This window comes from Anser brachyrhynchus (genome assembly GCF_964034855.1).
Source record: "Anser brachyrhynchus genome assembly, chromosome: 1".
NCBI classification, from domain to species: Eukaryota; Metazoa; Chordata; class Aves; order Anseriformes; family Anatidae; genus Anser; species Anser brachyrhynchus.
The window spans coordinates 142,084,421-142,102,766 of record NC_137694.1 but is presented as its reverse complement, the minus strand read 5'-3'; the positions used below and the strand labels follow the sequence as shown (position 1 = coordinate 142,102,766).

At 43.2% G+C, this 18,346-nt stretch overlaps 2 protein-coding genes across 13 annotated transcripts in view; one reads left to right on the top strand and one right to left on the bottom strand.

Moving 5' to 3' along the window:
* The window catches only part of CNGA3 (cyclic nucleotide gated channel subunit alpha 3), a 43,222-nt gene extending 31,823 nt beyond the window's left edge, over positions 1–11,399 (top strand). For 4 of the 5 annotated variants that reach the window (XM_080570567.1, XM_080570568.1, XM_080570566.1 and 1 more), the window contains one exon: positions 42–11,399. In XM_080570567.1, the coding sequence (XP_080426693.1) occupies positions 42–1,450 (1,409 nt within the window). In that variant the 3' untranslated portion in view covers positions 1,451–11,399. The remainder of the gene's footprint in view (positions 1–41) is intronic. The other variant, XM_080570569.1, reaches the window with a different exon arrangement.
* The window catches only part of UBE3A (ubiquitin protein ligase E3A), a 50,162-nt gene continuing 42,904 nt past the window's right edge, over positions 11,089–18,346 (bottom strand). For all 8 annotated transcript variants that reach the window (XM_080570501.1, XM_080570502.1, XM_080570500.1 and 5 more), the window contains 6 exons: positions 17,141–17,346; positions 14,866–15,030; positions 14,295–14,450; positions 14,130–14,203; positions 12,964–13,107; positions 11,089–12,753 (listed from right to left, as the gene is read on the bottom strand). In XM_080570501.1, coding sequence (XP_080426627.1) covers positions 12,633–12,753; positions 12,964–13,107; positions 14,130–14,203; positions 14,295–14,450; positions 14,866–15,030; positions 17,141–17,346 — 866 coding nt within the window. In that variant the 3' untranslated portion in view covers positions 11,089–12,632. The remainder of the gene's footprint in view (positions 12,754–12,963; positions 13,108–14,129; positions 14,204–14,294; positions 14,451–14,865; positions 15,031–17,140; positions 17,347–18,346) is intronic.

Sequence of the window (18,346 nt, the reverse complement as noted above, 5' to 3'; positions counted from 1 at the left end):
TTCTAACAAGTAAAATATATATATTTGTTTATTCTTTAAAGGCTTCCTTGAACAAGGCTTGCTAGTTCAAGATGAAAAGAAATTGCGAGACCATTATACCAAAACTGTGCAGTTCAAACTGGATGTGGTGTCTCTTCTGCCAACAGACCTGGCATACCTGAAGCTTGGTTTGAACTACCCCGAGCTGCGATTTAACCGCTTGCTGAGGATTTCCCGACTGTTTGAGTTTTTTGACCGCACGGAAACCCGGACAAATTATCCAAACATGTTTCGCATTGGAAATCTTGTCTTGTACATCCTTATCATCATCCACTGGAACGCGTGCATATACTTCGCCATTTCGAAGCTCATCGGCTTTGGAACCGACTCGTGGGTCTACCCCAACGTGTCCATTCCGGAGTACGGGCGCCTGTCCAGGAAGTACATTTACAGCCTGTACTGGTCAACGCTCACGCTGACCACCATTGGAGAAACACCGCCCCCGGTGAAGGACGAAGAGTATCTCTTTGTGGTCATCGACTTCCTGGTGGGCGTGCTGATCTTCGCTACCATTGTCGGTAACGTGGGCTCCATGATTTCCAACATGAATGCCTCCAGGGCAGAGTTCCAGGCCAAAGTCGATTCTATTAAGCAGTACATGCACTTCCGAAAAGTGACTAAGGACTTGGAAGCCAGGGTTATTAAGTGGTTTGATTACCTCTGGACCAACAAGAAAACGGTGGATGAGAAGGAGGTCCTCAAAAATCTGCCCGACAAGTTGAAGGCTGAAATTGCCATCAATGTCCACTTGGACACGCTGAAGAAAGTGCGCATATTCCAGGACTGTGAAGCTGGACTTCTCATTGAGCTGGTGCTGAAACTGAAACCTACGGTCTTCAGTCCTGGGGACTACATTTGCAAAAAGGGAGATATTGGGAGAGAAATGTACATTATTAAAGAGGGAAAGTTGGCTGTGGTGGCAGATGATGGCATAACCCAATTCGTAGTCCTAAGCGATGGCAGCTACTTTGGTGAAATCAGCATCCTGAACATCAAAGGTAGCAAATCTGGCAACAGGAGGACAGCCAACATAAGGAGTATTGGTTATTCTGATTTGTTCTGCTTGTCTAAAGATGATTTAATGGAGGCTCTCACAGAATATCCAGAAGCCAAAAAGGCTTTGGAAGAGAAAGGGCGACAAATTCTCATGAAAGACAATTTAATAGATGAGGAAGCAGCAAAAGCAGGAGCTGACCCAAAAGACTTGGAAGAAAAAGTAGAAAGACTTGAAACAGCTCTGGACACGCTGCAGACTAGGTTTGCTAGGCTCTTGGCAGAATACAGCTCTTCTCAACAAAAAGTGAAGCAGAGACTTGCCAGAGTAGAAACCAGAGTGAAAAAATACGGCAGCGGCACCTTATCAGTTGGAGAAGCAGAGGCTGAAAAGCCTGAGGAGCAGAAAAATAACTGATGGAGTATTCATATTTCCTTACTTAATGGAGAAGTTTGAAACCTGTGAAAGCCATAAATGTACATAAATACGTGTGTGCATACATAGCCATGATTATTTTTATATGGACTCAAGAGAACGGTTTTTAGCATTTTTAACTGAAGCGGTATTTTCTTGTAAATAGGATATTGTCATCTTCTTCATAGGGGGGGATTCTGGTCTGTCATTTGGGTACTTTTTGGTACTGGGAGTGGGTTTCTTACAGGTCATGCTCAGAACGTCTTCTGTGTACGGCATGTGTACACCTTGACACATCGTCTCTTCATGTGCATGTTGTGTTACGAAGGCATTGTGCTTAAACTTAGAGGGATTGTTTTTTAAAGGGCTTAACAATATTTGTAGGGTACATGCTCTACCTTGCTAGCCTATTAAATGCGTGGATGCACAGGTGGGCTTCTCAAAATCTCTTCTTTCACAGTGAAGCAGTCTGCACAAACTGTAGGACTACAGCTCAGGAGAAGCTGGCACCTGGCCTGTGCAGTGAAGCCCCATGTGCGTATGGCACGGCCACGCATCCGGATGCTCGTGTCTGAGTCTTTCCTCCTGAGCTGGGACCCGCAGGAAGGATCGTGCTGGCAGGGTCGCTGCGCACTTGGAAGGGAGTCCCCAGAAGCTCGCTGGTGGAAGATGTCTGTGGCAACACAGCTTCACTAAACCTGGGAAGAGAGAAGAGGGTCTTGGTGCGTGCAGCTCCTGTACGTAGGATCTAGTGGGGGCGAGTGGTCAGTCCAGGAGGATCTCTACTAGGAAACTATGAGGGCCAGCAGGACGGGCTGTCCCTGTCTGCCAGCCAGCCTTCTCTCCCCACAGGCTTCGGGGGGGACAAGTCCTTCGTTGCAGTCTTTCCAGCTATTAGACCTGTGTTTTCTTCCTTTTTATTTCATTTAATGATTCCTACACCACCTTTCTCTGCTGTTCAGTGTCAGCTTTTCTCCTGTGTAGCTGTCACACTACCACATTTCCACTGGTTAGGGAAAACGAAGGCCACGTCTGCTCTCAAATTTTACTTGGGTCCTGTGGATAGGAGCCTGACTGTACTGGTTGCTTTCCTGCCAGACGGAGGGTGGTCACCTCCTAGTGACTGCCAGGGCCTGGCTCTGAGGTGAGTGCCCAGGCCGGGCCCGCTCAGCCTGCTCTCACATCCAGGGCAGCACAGCACTGAGATGGTTCCTCGCTCTGTCAAACTGTGGCCTCAGGGGTCACCTCCTCCACCCTCCTCTTCTAGCCCCACTGCTTCCAGTTTCTTTCCAGGCTTCTGAAGAGATTTCTCTAATATTCTCCCTCTGGATTTAGCTGAGTAAATGCTCGTCTCAGGGCAAGCAACTTTTCCCCTCCTGTGAACAGTTTTGAGCCTGGTGAGAGAAAAATCTGCCAGCAAGTAGGGAGCGGGGCTTGGCTTGCAGTACTGGCACAGGGGCCACCAGGCGAAGGCTCCTGGACTTGAGCAAGGGCTGCAAGTTGTCCCCAGCACAGGGCTAGCTTTGCAGGGATCCGCTGGTGAAACCAGGCTGTGGCGCAACCAGTGGCAGCCAAGGGGTGCTTTGGAGAGCAGAGCTCGGCCTCTCTGCCTTGTCCTGAGGCTTCACAGAGGGTAGCTGCAGGCCAGCAGCCTGCTGGCAAGAGCACATACGTTAACATCCAATCTTCCTGCCATCAAATTAACCATTCACTCACTTAATTGAGGCTGGAAACGGTGGAAAATACACAGTGCCAACTAACATCGGTGAGAGCTGGCTGCAACGTTACAAGCTCCGTTTCTCGAGCAGGAGGAGGTTCACCCATGCAGTTTGAAGGCAGAGAAACCCAGCCATCCTCTGTCCCCATCTCCACCCTGGGCCAGCCTCACCTGCCCGAGCAGAGCTGTACCAGGCACAGCGGCTTCACCTGGGCAGCACGGGGCCAGGCGCCTTCCAGCCTGCTCAGCGCAGCTGACCGGCTGGTGCAGGGCTGCTGCGCCGCCCGGTTTACAGCGTTATGGCCAGACAGCCACACGTGGCTTGGCTGAATAGTAATAATCACAGAATCACTAAGGTTGGAAAAAAAACCTCCAAGATGGGGGGGTCCAACCATCCCCCTACCACCAATGTCACCCACTAAACCACGTCCCTCAGCACCACATCCAACCTTTTCTTGAATACCCCCAGGGGCGGTGATGGTGAAGTGTTGTTGTCAGTCCAGAAGCCGGACAGACCTCAGTACAGCTGGGCTTAACCCCTGGATCCAGATTTCCACTGACTACAACTGAGAGCTGTGTGTGGACAGCAGCAGCCGGAGCCTTGGTCCTTGATCAGAGCCTTGTCCTCAGTTTCTCCCAGGGCTTGCGACAAGCGTGGGGGCCAGGAGAGGCTGCTTTTGCAGGGGTCCCATGCCCACCTGCCCAGAGGTGGGGCTGGGTGGTCACACACCGCTTACAGCACAGGAGGGGGGGGACGCGGGCTCTGAACCTGCACCTCCCGCTTCATAACAGAGGTGGGGACTGCACCTCCCATAACTACTGCTGCCTGCTGCTCCAGAGGGGCTCCGTATTTGTTGTCATATTCTACATAAGCCAATTCTCTGTAGAAACCTCACTATTCACCCACCATACTGCAGCTGCTCCAGCCTGCTGGAGATGCACAAATAGAACCACTCCAAGTACTACTTAGGCCAAATTTATACCTGTTAAAGCCACCCCCCCAAAAACAATAGTGCTTGTCTACCTGATGAGTCCAACAGCTTGAGCCATCAGGTAGAGCATAGCTGCTCTTCCCTTTTCCTTGCCTCTTGGACCGGTTAACACATGCCACAAAAAGATCTTTTACTGCTACTGGCTTCAGTCACTTTGAAATGTATAGCTTTTGGCATTATAAAATCACGTCCTTTGTTGTCTTTCATCTCTGTAAGATGTTTTTCCCCTTTCATGTGGATACAGCATGTACATTAAAACATTTTGAATAACACGTGAGCAACTCTGCGCTTTCTCTTATCCCTCTGCCCCTGGTTTTTAGTGTTTTATCACAGACTTTGATACTACTGATAGCACAGGGCCCAGAAAATCAATACTTGGAGCAGAGATCTGAAGTGAGGGAAATCCAGGTGGGAATCACCGCGTTTTCCCCTTGCTGCAGGGCACCTGGCCCAGCGCCTGCTTTCCATGCCCAGCTTTGATGCTGGTGCAGCGCTCGCAGGTGGGATGCAGGCACCAGTGCCCGAGTGCTGTGTTTCCTCCGCAAAGGGGGTTTTAATGGACACAGTGCCCAGGTGCCACGCTTGTGCAGTAGACAACCCTGCTGAAGCAGGTGGCCATGGGGTGGTAGTGTTGCTCCAACCTGAGGCATCCGAGAGATGCAGACCATTTTAACATCTGCTGCAGGTGCAGGAGGGTAAAACTGATGGAGCAACACCACCATCCGCCAGGTCCTGCTTGCAGAGATCTTCCCTAGGGACAGGGCCCCAAGTCACGGTCTGGCTCCAGAGCAGCAAATAATGCACTAGCACCCCATCCTTTTGCCCACATCCCTCCCCTACTAGTTTAACAGTTGCTACAGTAAAAACAGCTGCTCTGGAAAATTCACACCAGTGAATGGGACAAGAGAAAGGGCAGTGATAGGGAAACAGCGCAGGGTGTGTGCACATGCCCGCAGCTAGAGCCGCTGCTTGCGGGCAGCCCGACTGTGCAGATCTTCCTGCAGGAAGCGCCAAGGGAAGGAGCAACCCCTGCACTTAATTCTCCCTCTTAGACATCTGGTTTACAATTCTGTTCCTGCCAAATATTTATTAACCAACGAGCACAGAGGGCTGTACTTCACATTAAGAAACAAACTGTTCATTTTCCTTTCCCTCTGAAGAGCAGCACTGCTGCCTGCTGGTCCGCAAAGCAGATTTGTTCTCGTACTGCTGCCGCTGGCCAGGATGAGTAAGGATTTCGTCAGCCAGAGCCAGCCCCGGCTGTCCAAGGAGATAGGGCAGGGAGGCCGAGTAAAGGAGAGCAGCTCTTCATCCTTACACACCGGCTGGTGACATGACAGCACTTACACTTGGCTTCGGAGTCCCCTGGCTCTTCTATTGATGTTTCCACCCTGGAACAGACAAAGAGAATCAAACCTGTGTTTACATAATTCAGCATCCATTAAAAACCCTTTGTGTACTTCTGCGAGAGCAAAGTGAACCATGCACTAGATGGGTCTGGCAACTGTACAGGCAGCCGAAGTGCAGGATTTCAGCTGTGGCAGCTTTCCTGAGGGAAGCCATCAACCCGGGAATCCCCATTTCCCCCTGCGGCTGATTTCACAGCAGAGAGGAGAAGAAAGGAGGATGCTGTGGGGGGCCAGGAAAGCCCCGCTCCCTCGGCTGGGCCGGAGGTGGAAGGGGAGGGAAATGCGTACAAGCCCTGAGGAACAACCTCCAGGTCTAGAAGCGGTCTGGCCTTTTGTTCCCAAAATTCAGATTTTGCAATCGTTTCCAGCTCGAATTTACTCACTGGGCTCACAGAAGCAAAGGCCGGGGCCTGCTGCTGCTAAACCCCCCTCACAGCTTCACTGCTGAGGAGCTGTTGCCGCCGCGCCCGAGGAGGAGCGGGCAGTCTCCACAGCCTCAGGGGCAAGGCCGTGGGGTGTCCTCCTCTTCAGGGACGAGCACAGACTTTGCTGCAGGAGCAGCAGCAGCTCTCACAAAGGCTTTCTTCATCAGCTCTGCCACTTCTGCCTGGCTCCTGGAGGGCGATGGCAGGAAGCGACGCCATGGCTGTGCCGATTGTTGTCCTCACAGGAGGCCGAGGAGGTTGCCACCGTCCAGCTCTAACAGAGACCTATTTGTAGTTCCTAATTTCTCAGCTTTTTGCCTCCTTTGATGCATCATTTCTTTATCTTCCAGGCTAGAAAAATAAAGCTTTCTGTTCTTATCGGCAAGGGCTGTTTCCCCACCTTCCTTCTGGAGACGCGGCCCCACCAAGGTCACCAGAGCCTCACAGGCGCTGGGCAGGTGCCTCGAAGAACCAGTGGCCAGTCACTGACTGTCCACAGGAGATAGAGAAGCACTAAAGGATTTTTTTTTTCTTTTTAAGCACTGCTTCACCTCCAGAACTGAATCAAACAGGCCGTGCTGCAGAGATCCACTCTTTTTAGGAGAAGCAGTTGCCAGTTCCCCACTGAAGTGCGAACACTGTACTTGCAGAAGAGTTCAGTTTATCCAACAAGCTTCAGTGGGATCCCCACTACTTTCACATTATGCATGGATTGAGGCCACTTACAGCAAGTCCTCGGGGCTGCTCGTTCCTCTGCACCAGACCAACGCCCAGCACAACAAAGCCTCTCCCAGCAGGGGCCTGGGGCACTCCACAGCGAAGGAAACAATCCATTATTATTATTTTTTATAATGGATCCTGACTGTTGAAAGTGCAACGCCTCATCTCCTTGCAATAACACAGCTGTCTCAAACTGCACTCATGCAAAGCTCAGACAAAAGCTTTATGTCTAGCAACAAAAAGCCGTGGAGCTTTTCTAGGAAAACAAAACCACTTTGGGATGAGGGTGGAAGCTTCTCCCCAGCTTTGGTTTTCACCTCCTTTCCAACTTGGGATCCAAGCAGCAGGCTTGCTCCCAAGGACAGGGTTTCAAGGCTTTGAGGTCTCCCAGCACCGAACTGCAGCAGCCACGAGCACCAGCAGCTGAAGGAGGGTGAAGAGGAGCAAGAGCAGCAAGGGCAGAGCCACACAGCACCACCTGGGCCCCCAGGAAAGCAGAGCCCCCTTCTGCTGCCAGGACCAGTTGGTACAAAGGGCTCACCCAGCAGCCAGGTACAAGCAGGATGCTCTCAGCTGGGCTCACTGCAGGGCATGCAGCAAAGAGAGACCGGGCAAGGGCAGAGCCCAGCTGCTGGAGCATCATTAAAATGAAGCCAGACGAGAACTGTGTTAGGCTATGCCCTTTGGAGATCTTAGTTCAGGAATAAGAGATCGTCCCAAAAGAGATAAAGAAGCCTGTGTTATGGTTTGAGGAGTAAGCTTCAGTGGTGGTGATGCCAAAAGGTCACCTGCTTTATTTTGGGTGACTCCACAAAGTTCATAGGATTCTTCACATGCAGATGGAGATTGATTTAAAAAAGAAAGAAAATCAGTGTCAGTAGCACCATAGAGATTCTTCAGAAAGCATGCTTTCAGCATTAGGGTTTGTTTCCCTGACAAATTTCCTGTATTACATTAAAAGCAATTACACTAGTAAAAAAAAAGAGCTTAATTGTATCATTAGATTACCTGGTCTTCACACTTTGCTGTCAGAAACTTAACCAAAGCAGCACCAAAAAATGCTGGGTCAGTGATGGGAGGGACAGCCCCACATCCAGCAGCAAGGCGGTGTGTCTGATGGCAGGCAGTGGCAGGAAAACCTTCCCGGAGGTCAGCAGCTCACTTGGCAAAGGTACGGTGACGCAGACCTCAGCTGTACTGCGTACAGCACAAGTCACCTGCCAAATGACTTCTAAAAAATAACACTTAGAGAAATCTAGCAATACAACACCTTTTTCAATGATGTCAGAAGAAAAAAGGCAACAGTAGAAGACATCTTTAGATTAAGTACTGGAGAAAAATAAATGCCGTTATTTCATGGAGCTGTTTTCATGGAGTTGTCAAGTCAACTTCTCATCAGGGTAAGAACTGACATGTCTAAAAGCAAAAGCCAATATCAGCTCTATTTATAAAGCGGTATTCCTTCTATAATGGCCAGTATAAAAGTGGTTTTTCTTAATAAAATTTTTTATCAGGCCCCTGGTGGTACTATGAACTTGGTGACAAAAATGCAGGCTGTCAATCCTTGCATTGGCCAGGAAAATCATGCTGCTTTTTAGAGCAGTCTTCACTAATACTGACACAAACCAACAATGGCTATAACTACCTAATAAAACAATTTACAGTGAAAATAAGTGATAGCTATTGCAGACTTTTTTTTTTTTTTAAATAAAACAGCCATCAACATCCAATTTTAAGCTTATCTTCTGAAACATTCAAACCTGAAATGGTGCAAGATCAGAAGGTCAGAGGTTGCCTTCTCTTCAGCTGACTACACCTAGCAGCTGTAACACTTGTTTCCACTGGTGCTTCAACATTTGCTGGAGCTGCGTCAAGAGGCCAGAACACAAATGCTGCTGTCATGACACTTGCACAGTCAGAGAACTACCCAAGGCACCACTGCAGTGCAGGAACAAGAAAAAAAAACAGGTAGGTCTTTCTGCACACGGCCTGGATCCAGCTGGCTTACTGTAGGCTTCAACGACTTCGGTCACTTCAGGAACTCTAAGAGGCTCAGCCATTATTAATGAAGTTGTGCACAAGTACAAATGGGAGCAGTAGGTAATTTGTTATAGACACTTGTGAATAACATTAAGCTGAACTTTCATCAGAAAAGGCTTGATTTTGTGTAGCTAAACTTGGAAGAAGTTTCTCCTGCATCTTTTCAACTAAGAAACACTGAGAGAAACACTGCAGTTGTTCTGCACGATGTACAAGGCACACACCAAAACCTCAGGATGAAGGCACTCAAAACAACCAGGAAGTTTTTTAATCCCCCAGTGACAAAAAGTATATTAAAAATTTACCTGGAGGTAATCAGCTACAATAGTGCCAGGGAAGCCCTTTAAAACTGACACTGGGGGGGGGGCTGTCCTCCCACCAAACATTGGCAGTGCGTAGGCCCGTGCTCCACAGAGCAAACCCACACGGGCAGGCAGGAGCCCATACGAGAGCCTACATGTAGGCTCAGCATATCAGCTCCGCCACTCCCGTGTGGTTTAACACATGGTCTGAAGCTCCTGCTTCAGCTGTTAGACGAGAGGTGTGACTGACTAACCCAGCAGAGCTGCATGGAGAGCCTGGCTCATCGCCAGCCCATTCTCCTGTCAGCTTTCCTCAAAGCACAGGGTGCGAGGCAGCCTCCTTGGCTGTCACAGTCCAGGCTCATGTTAGTGCCTGCTGAACAGAAGATAAGCCCAGTCAGGAATTCACCAAACAGTATTCCTTCGTCACCTGAACTATGTTCACACCTCCGATGGCTGCTCCTGAAATCTTTTCAGCAACTAACAAAAGCCTTCACCTAAAGTTTCCATGCTCCTTTCAGATTCAAGTCCTAACATACCTCTAGGTTTAAACAAAACTATTCCTTTACTCCTAAGGAAATCTGAAAGAATCCCATATTTGTTCAGTATTTACAATGATTCCTTTCAATGCATCTTGCATTACTATCATTTTTGAGACATACAATACTACAAAATATAAATGAAAGCCTGATATCCCCTTCACACCAAGGCTGGAAGCATCTTGGCAATTTATTAGGGTGCAGAGGGAAACACTCAGATACATTTGTCACTTGTCAAATGTGACAATGCTGAGATGCCCAAAATATTTTCTTGTTAACACATTAAGGACATGCTGAGGGCAGAACACAAGCATCCTGGCATCACACCACTGCCTTGCGTTCTGGGTCACTTGAGAGGTACTCAAGTGATTGGTAAGCACAACTAGATCCATGGTGAATTCTGTAAACCTAAAATTTGCTAAACCCCACTGAAAGGCTGAGTGAAGATGAAAGACATTCAGGTTGTTCCCAGAGCCCAGAAGAAGAAAACTGAAATGGCATCTTCCATGCCTTGACAAGCCTTTCAAGCAACAAAAACTGGAAATCCTGTAGGGCAGAAAAGCAGCTTGCAGCTACAACATTTCAAGAGTTGTTTATTTGAAACTATCAGCTGCTCCTGCTGGAGGTTTAGCACATTTGTAACACTGCTAAAGAGGAAAGGTTTCAATACTGTGGCATTTTGGAGTAAATTAAGTAGAAATTTTAAGTGGAAAATTTGTCAATCGTAAAAGTCCTTATATCTTACCTGAAAATGATTCCTCAAAAAAAAAGCCTACAGTTTTAAAAAAGGCTAATACAATTATGTATTATTTTAATCTTAATGCTAAAGGAAGATAGAAAAAACATATTTAAGATGATAGCACTTCTGTGAGAACTTTGTATGCCTATTCAATCACATGGACTGCCCAGCTTTTGGATCTATATAAAAAAATGTGACTTACATGCCTATCAGTTAGATATAACAACGATCCATAGCTACATCAGAATAGAAAGTATTACAGGAATATCGTTTGAACAGTATTAGACTACTGATGGTAGTACATACTAGATGGTAGTATCATCACGTAGTTCATACCTGCAACAAAACAGCTCAGCAGAAACCATTCTCACTATCTACAGTAAAAGATGCCCCAAACCCAAATGAGTCAGCAAGAACCATTGTTAGATTACCTTGCATTTTCCTCTTAAATCTGACATGCTATGAGGTGAAAATGCTGAAGGCATACCTCAAGTGCCACCTAGAGATCAAAGACCAGAAGACAGAAAGTGCCCTTCTCTCCCCAGCAAGTTTCAGTCCTCACATCATTCAGTCCTCACATCAAGGCAGCCTTCTTGTGTCAGCCTGGATTCAAGAGCAGACCATCGCTGGACCCCACGGCACTACAGTTCACTTCTGGAGAGTTTTTACGCATCTGTAACCCTCAAATTATGCTATACTACAACATTTTCTAAACAAATAATTTAATATGCAGTTTATCAAAGTAAGGAAATCACTTGTTTTCTTTTTCACTGAACCATGGTGAAAAAAGGTCACTGTTTTATTCAGCATCATAGTTACATAACAGTTGTCTGTTTCTATTACTAGAAAGAATTTATTAAAATAATCCTGAAAGACATCTTTTCTTTCTCCAATGATTTCAAAACTACGCCTTTTAATGCCAATTCCACACAGTCACTGATTTGATCTGTAGTAGTCAGTTATAGCAATTGTCAAGGCACAAGCTCAGCTCTGCACATCAGCTGTAGCTTGTATTACGAAAGAGATATGCCAGTTATGTCTTCACTTAAAAATGCATAATCCCTTTATCATATATTGCAACAGGAGAAATTAACGTTAAACACAGACTACAAAAGGTAAAGGATTTATTTCTGATATGATTTGTAAAGTTAAATTAAAAACCTACTGAATACTTTATGTAGTAGATGAGCATAACTGTAGTATTTTACTTTCTAACAGTTTATTTAATGGTTGGAAGTGTACAACATGAAGTAGGCCTTGTTTAATATTTTTCAATTTTGCTTATTGTTAGATTAGATTAAAATACAGTAGCCATCCCTTTAGATTATGTTGCAACACTGATCATGTGCCTTGATAAGTAGGAACAACGATTCATTAAATAAATGGTGATGACATAACATGTAGGGAAGACTTTGGATTGTCTATTTAAAATGTCAACATAATAGGCAATTAAGAATAAAACTTCATTTTAAGTGCACTTCCACATGCTTTGTTTATAATATAGCAAAAACTTCCTATCTTTTTTCCTCAAACACTTCACTCCCTACTCTAAAGCTGTTCAGTTGAAAATGCACTTTCCCCAGTAAACTTTTTTAAAAAAAGTAACTAAAATTTCTACCCTTTCATATGCTAAGAAATGTTTTTCTAATTAAAACCACAATTTATTACAAGACATGTGAAGACAACATATAGTGAAATGAATTTTAATTGTTGTGCTGTGACTAAAGTAAAGTTCTCAAGGCTGCAATTTAACATTCCAAGTTCTCCCTTCCATCTTTATTGATTCTTAAGGTTTTGCACAGAAACTCTTTGGGGGCTAGAACAGCAGTAATTGCATCACACTGTTTTCCAAGACTTCAAGTTTCAAAAGCAAACTCTTCAAAAAGTACAGTTCTTGATTTGATTAGATACAGGGACAAAAATATAGCACATACTTGAAGGTTACATGGTCTACAAATGATGGCAATATTTTCCTTGGGAGAGTACAGTTTTTCTTGTAAATACTCAAAAAGGCTCAACTTCAAGCAGTAATAAACACAAGCAAAAGTGATTTAACCCTTAAAATAAATATTCAGGAAAACCTCTCTGTACATACAAGTGAAAGAATATGTAACACTTTCACGCTAAAAGAAAAAATAAAGATTTTGTTCATATAAGCAGCTGAAATCTGCTGTTCCAGCCCAATGTCCCCAGTAAAGAAGGGAGGCACAAACACAGGTGACTACTGTAGCTCACTATCTTATGGCCTTTTTGGACAGGGACATCACCACCATCATTTATTTAATCCCTTTTGTTATATTTATTACAGCATGCCAAATCCTTTGGCATATGTGATGGCCTTCAATAATCTTTCTTTAAGCTTTTCTTTGCTTGAGTACTCCGGAAGCAAAAGTACATTAAAGCATGTGTGAGATGTAGGTAACCTGTGGAAAAACACAAAAAAGAAGAATTCAGATTGAGGAACATGTACTACATGCTAACAAATACATCACCGTATTCTAAATACATAACAATGGATTCAAAGAGAACCTACTCTGCTCAAAGATTAGCTTAATTAAATGTGAAAGCTTAATAAATTAAAGCAGAGAATTTGCTTCCATTTATAAACAAGCAAGTGAAATGTAGAATTTTACCTCTCTGTATCTGGGCCATTTTTGGCTATGATCATCTTTAACTTCCCAAGTCCTCCCACAGGGGCTCTGTCTGTGCCTGTTGTAAACTGCAAGAATAGTCTTTTCTGTTCATCTGTAAATGAATGGACTATCTCCCAGAATTCCCTAGTAAGAAAGAAAACAAAAATAAGTAAACTGACAACTGTTTTGGTATAAATGAGACTTTCAAAAGTAATTGGACTTCGAAGTTTTAGTACTCTCATTGATCTTATCAATTTACAAGTTGCATTCATAAGAAAGCATCAACATATTTACCAGTCACCGAGACACTAAAATAGAAACCAGAAATATTACCAAAATATTGCAGTTTAACTATTTTAAATCTTAATTCTGCTGATAAATGATCTGCAAACATTATTTTATTATTCCTGTGCCCTATGATGTTACATTGGTTCCACTCTACAGTTCAACTGAACTATCTTTTTTCTCAAACACCACAGTAAACAAACGCAACTGCTGTCACAGTTTTTCAACCCTAACATGAACTATAGTTTTAAGGCAAAAATCCAGAAGACTAAAGGTATGTTTCTCTGACTCTTGCCTACACAGAGTTCTCCAGTCAAAGGGGACAGTAAGGGGAAAAACATTTTTAAGAGGAAAACTGTTTTTAATGTTGAGTTTACTTAATTTCTAATTAGAAACGAAGTTCAACACACATTGTACCTACTCAAACAATTCAGTGTTTGCAATCCTCCCCCCTCCCAACAAAACCACGAGCAGTGCTAATTTATTTCTGGAATGACAAAATGGTTTGGGTTGGAAGGGACCCCGAAGGATCATCTAGTTCCAGTCCTTCTGCCATAGGCATGGACACCTTCAACTAGACCAAGAGGCTCAAAGCTCCATCTAACCTGGCCCTGAAACTATTTATTATAGTCCTATTTATATGGTTTAAGAGAAATACAAAAATCCCAACGAAAATACCACCTAAGCTTTATAAAAGTTCACTGGAAGCTAAAAATGTTGCTTATGCTATCAGCTCTAATGACAGTACTTGAGTAAAGTGAAGTTATAGATAAGTCTTGTTTCCGACACTACAAAAATACTAAATCTGACAGTATTAAATTCACTATGAAGAAACAGGCATGTAAAGTGCTTGTACTCCTTCAGAAATTATAAAAGATTACCTAATAATAAGAGAGTCTCTTGTATAGCCACCATCATACTCTGTAGTTTCTTCTAGTGCTTGAAAATCTAAATTCTGTAAGAAGATGACATTTTAAAAAACGACCACTAATTATATTAGGATCAAAAAAGCTCCACTTTTTCTGGTGTACATTCAGGATTCTTACCCTACTTCCACAAATTAGTAATTCAATTTCCTCTGGTCTAAATAAATATTTCAAAGGAGATTCATTGGTCACCATGTGGAATCCTCTCCGAAAGGCCTTGAACTGCTTTTCTACTGATTTATTGAGTATATAGTCAGCATACAGATTGACAAATTCCTGTAAGGAAACAGCCCCCAAGAAATTCTTAGTACTTCAAGACATACTCCACTCAAAGTATCTCCTAACAACATAAAACTCCAAAAATACATTTAATTCTATGATTCTGCCCCGATAATCTGGGCTCAGCTTCTCTTCAGCAGTGGTGAAGAACAAGTCACAAATATTCCTCAAACAGGCCAAAACATCACACCCAGAAGCTATGCACGTACATACCAATGCTCTCTAACAAAAAAGAGCAACCCTCCCCACCCCCCCCAAAAAAAACGACACCAAAGAACTGCCATGGTTTAAAACTTTTAAAACTTACATTATAAAAGTGAGACCAACCTCTACAGAGTCCTATGTAATTCTGCACAGAGCATCTAAAAATTACACATTATGTTAAGAATATGTATTTGAGGATAAAGCGTACCTTTCTATTTTCATTTGTAATAGGAATTTTATCACCGTTTTCCTTTAAATCGTGCATCATTGGATTGCCAAAGAGATCCGTATGAGATATTTGAAAAGTTATCATCATATCATCTTCCACACTTCCTTCATACTCTAGCAAGTCTCTCAGACTCTGGTAAAGAACCTAATGGAGAAAGAAATAAACATCTGTCATCAATAAGTTTCAATACGTTTCACTGAGTAAAAGCAGAAGACATGAAGTTATCTGTCTCAGAGTCGTGAGAAGTCACTTAATTCCCATGTAGTCCAGACAAATTAAAATATTAACCTCAGTGTCTATAAAATTAATCAACAGCAGATATTAAGGAAGAAAAAGGAACAAGGCAACAATGATAATGCTCTTAGGAGAGCTTACCAGTACCCAGGAGCCTTCCTAAATACAGTGGTCTGACCTGTCACTTAAAAGCCAGTGATCAACTCTCCCATCTTCAGTTCTTTTGAACCCATATTTACTTCTGGCATCCAGAACTTGTTACACCAGCAAGTTCAACATGTGTGTTAAAAATCTGTAATTGCTGTATTTTTATATGAGAAAAAATTCGGGCAGAAGGCTGGTATCTCCTATACCTTGATTTAAAAACAAACTAGGAAGTAATGTAGAAGCAACATGGATGGGACAATCATTAAAAAAAGGAAGTGTCTACGCACAAAAAGAGAAGGAAAGAGGTTACTAAGTCTCAAGGTCTCACTTTGTATGATAAGCACAACTTAAGTCAGAACTTGCCAAGTGGAAACTGTAGTGACTTTTGACAATTTGCTCTGCTCAAAGGGACAGTCAGCCTTCCTCCTTGCTATTCCTTAGGAAAAGCTTAAAACTCTTGGAAACTTGGGTCTACCTAGAAACCTAGGTCTAGGAACAATTCTTTGGCTCAGAGATGTAAGACTCAAGAATACAAATTGAAGGTGGTAGAGAAACTGAATTCAACTATATTTTTATAGTGAAGTAGAGTAATTAAGTTTTGCCTCAATATTTTAATTACTGAAAGTTTACGTGTAAGCTTTGCCCTCTCACTAGCTTTATCTTTTTAGTACTTCTACAGCATCTCTTAAAATACCTTGCACTGAAAACAACTGGACTTGAACTCTGGGTCATGAGGGCTGGGGAGCACCCCATGCTCCACACGATAGCATTAGAGAGGATTGCATTGTTTGACTACTCTGAACTTCATCTCTGGCTTCTGAAGCAAGTTTCAGTCACATTAGAATACCAGGATTAAAAAAAAAATGATGATTTTAAAGGTCAACATAGGTGTCAGAACAGAGAAAGAAGAGTAGCAAGAAAAAACAACTACCCTGACTGCCTTGTTCAACAGAAGTAAATCTACATTTTTCCAGTCAAAAATGTTGAGTTTATAATTCTAACTACGGGAATTTGGGAGCACTGTATTTCTCAACATCATTTGACAGAGAAACTGGTCACAGCTGACATGCTGGTAAGTATAGTCATCCAAAGCAGACTGGATAACCTATTTTTTGATTACACATGCCTCAATTCCTGATTATATCAGAACAAAAGACAAGCTTTTTAAATTATCATCTTACTCTTTTTTTGAATACCTGAAGATTTTGCATAACTGCTTCTGAAAAGGGAAGTGTCCCACCATTTTGAAATGAAATGAAGCATAACAACAAGCCCTACTCATTAGCATAAGAGAAAGCTACTGGTGCAGGGCCAAGACATCCCACAGACACGCTTCTATGCATGCTTCAGTAACGCGTGCTTGCAGCTTGGTGCTTTTACATAGCCATTGGCTGGGAACAGGTGAGGTAAAATAGACATTGATCACTGCTTGCAAACTAAAGGAGTATTTATGAACCGCTGCATCTGTCCTTTGCTTAGAAAACATGAAACAAGCATCGTGTCTTTGCATGTCAACTGCTATTGTTACGTATTGTGTAGAAATTTATTTCTACAAATACAGATAAATGCCTCGTTTTAGAAATCTCCTTGGGAAGACACTAAGCAACTGTTAATGACGACATTAAGCAACTTTGGCAGCATGCAAAAAACAGAGCAAAGCTTTATTAATACCCAGTCCTATATGTTCATTGCCTCCTCCAAATCATATGTAAGTTTTATTCCTTATGAATTTGTTTTAACAAATACAGACTTCACACAAATCACTGGCTAATTCACTTCCACCTCTAACAGTGATCTTGTGTTTAAGTTAAATCTCAATTAAAGTATTGCCTAGAAAACGCAGTAACAAACTCGAAGAACATAATGAACTTACAGGATGAGAGTCTGCCAGATCACGGAAAGTTCCTTTTTTGCCCATCAGCTTCCTGTAGACAACCATGGGAAAATGTACATCCAGTATACAGTTATTGTAAATAGCGAGACCCAGCACTATGCCGATCAGCGTAAACTGACCCTCGGTTTCAAAAGAGGACGGATTAAACCAAAACAGTTTTGTAGATTCATCATATGTGAACATACCTGCAAAAAATGATTTTGAACAATTATGGTTACATTTCAATAAAAAAGACATGTAAAACATACTTTTATAAACCTATTTGTATAAATACATTTTAGAGGTGTACTAGAAGTTATACTGGATGTAATGGCAAAAAAAGAGAGCTACTTACCTTTAGGGTAACTGAGGCTGCTCAAGATGTTAGTAGTCACTTTAAGACTACAAGCATGCATGAGGCCTGCAATACAACCTCCTAAAATGCCCGCTGAAGTCATACATATAAACCTTTTCCAACCCCTTCCATTACTGAGGAAGCAGCAGCACATTGTCTACATAGATTTTAACTTTGATAAATACAACGGGGCTAGAAAAGAACAATCAATAGCCATGTGGATGAAATCACCCTGAAAACCTCTAATTACTATAGAGGGATAGCCTTTCCTCAAAGGCTTTTGCATGCCAATTCCAGCAAAGGGACAGGAATAGATGCAGACCTCTCACTGAACTAGAAGCTATGGTGATGAGCTGGGATTAACCATTACACATGAACCTGAAACAAGTTAGATACCTAACACACACACGCAAAGATGTATTTTGGTAACTGAGTTAGTGCAGCTACCACATACATCCTAACTCATGGAAGAAACGTAGCATAGGACACACAGAGTCACCAAATGCCTCCTTAGACTGAAAATAAGATGCCACCTTCAAACAAGATAAGAAGCCTGAATTCTCATTCAATTGAGCCTAAGTGGATGAACTACAAACTCATTGAAAGATGGTGGCTATTCCCAAAAACAGAATATTATTTATCTCAGCAAGGTACTAGGATGGGGTCAGCTACCAATGGGAACACAAACAGCAGACTAACACATGAGGCAAGAAAACTGGAAATCAGAGATGGATGAGCAACACAAGCATACGAAGGAGAAACATTAAACAGAAGCCTGCATTCCATTTTCTGAATTGGCTGAAGTTTAGGTAGCTTCTGGATTACTGGCATAATAAAAGCAGTGACTTGTA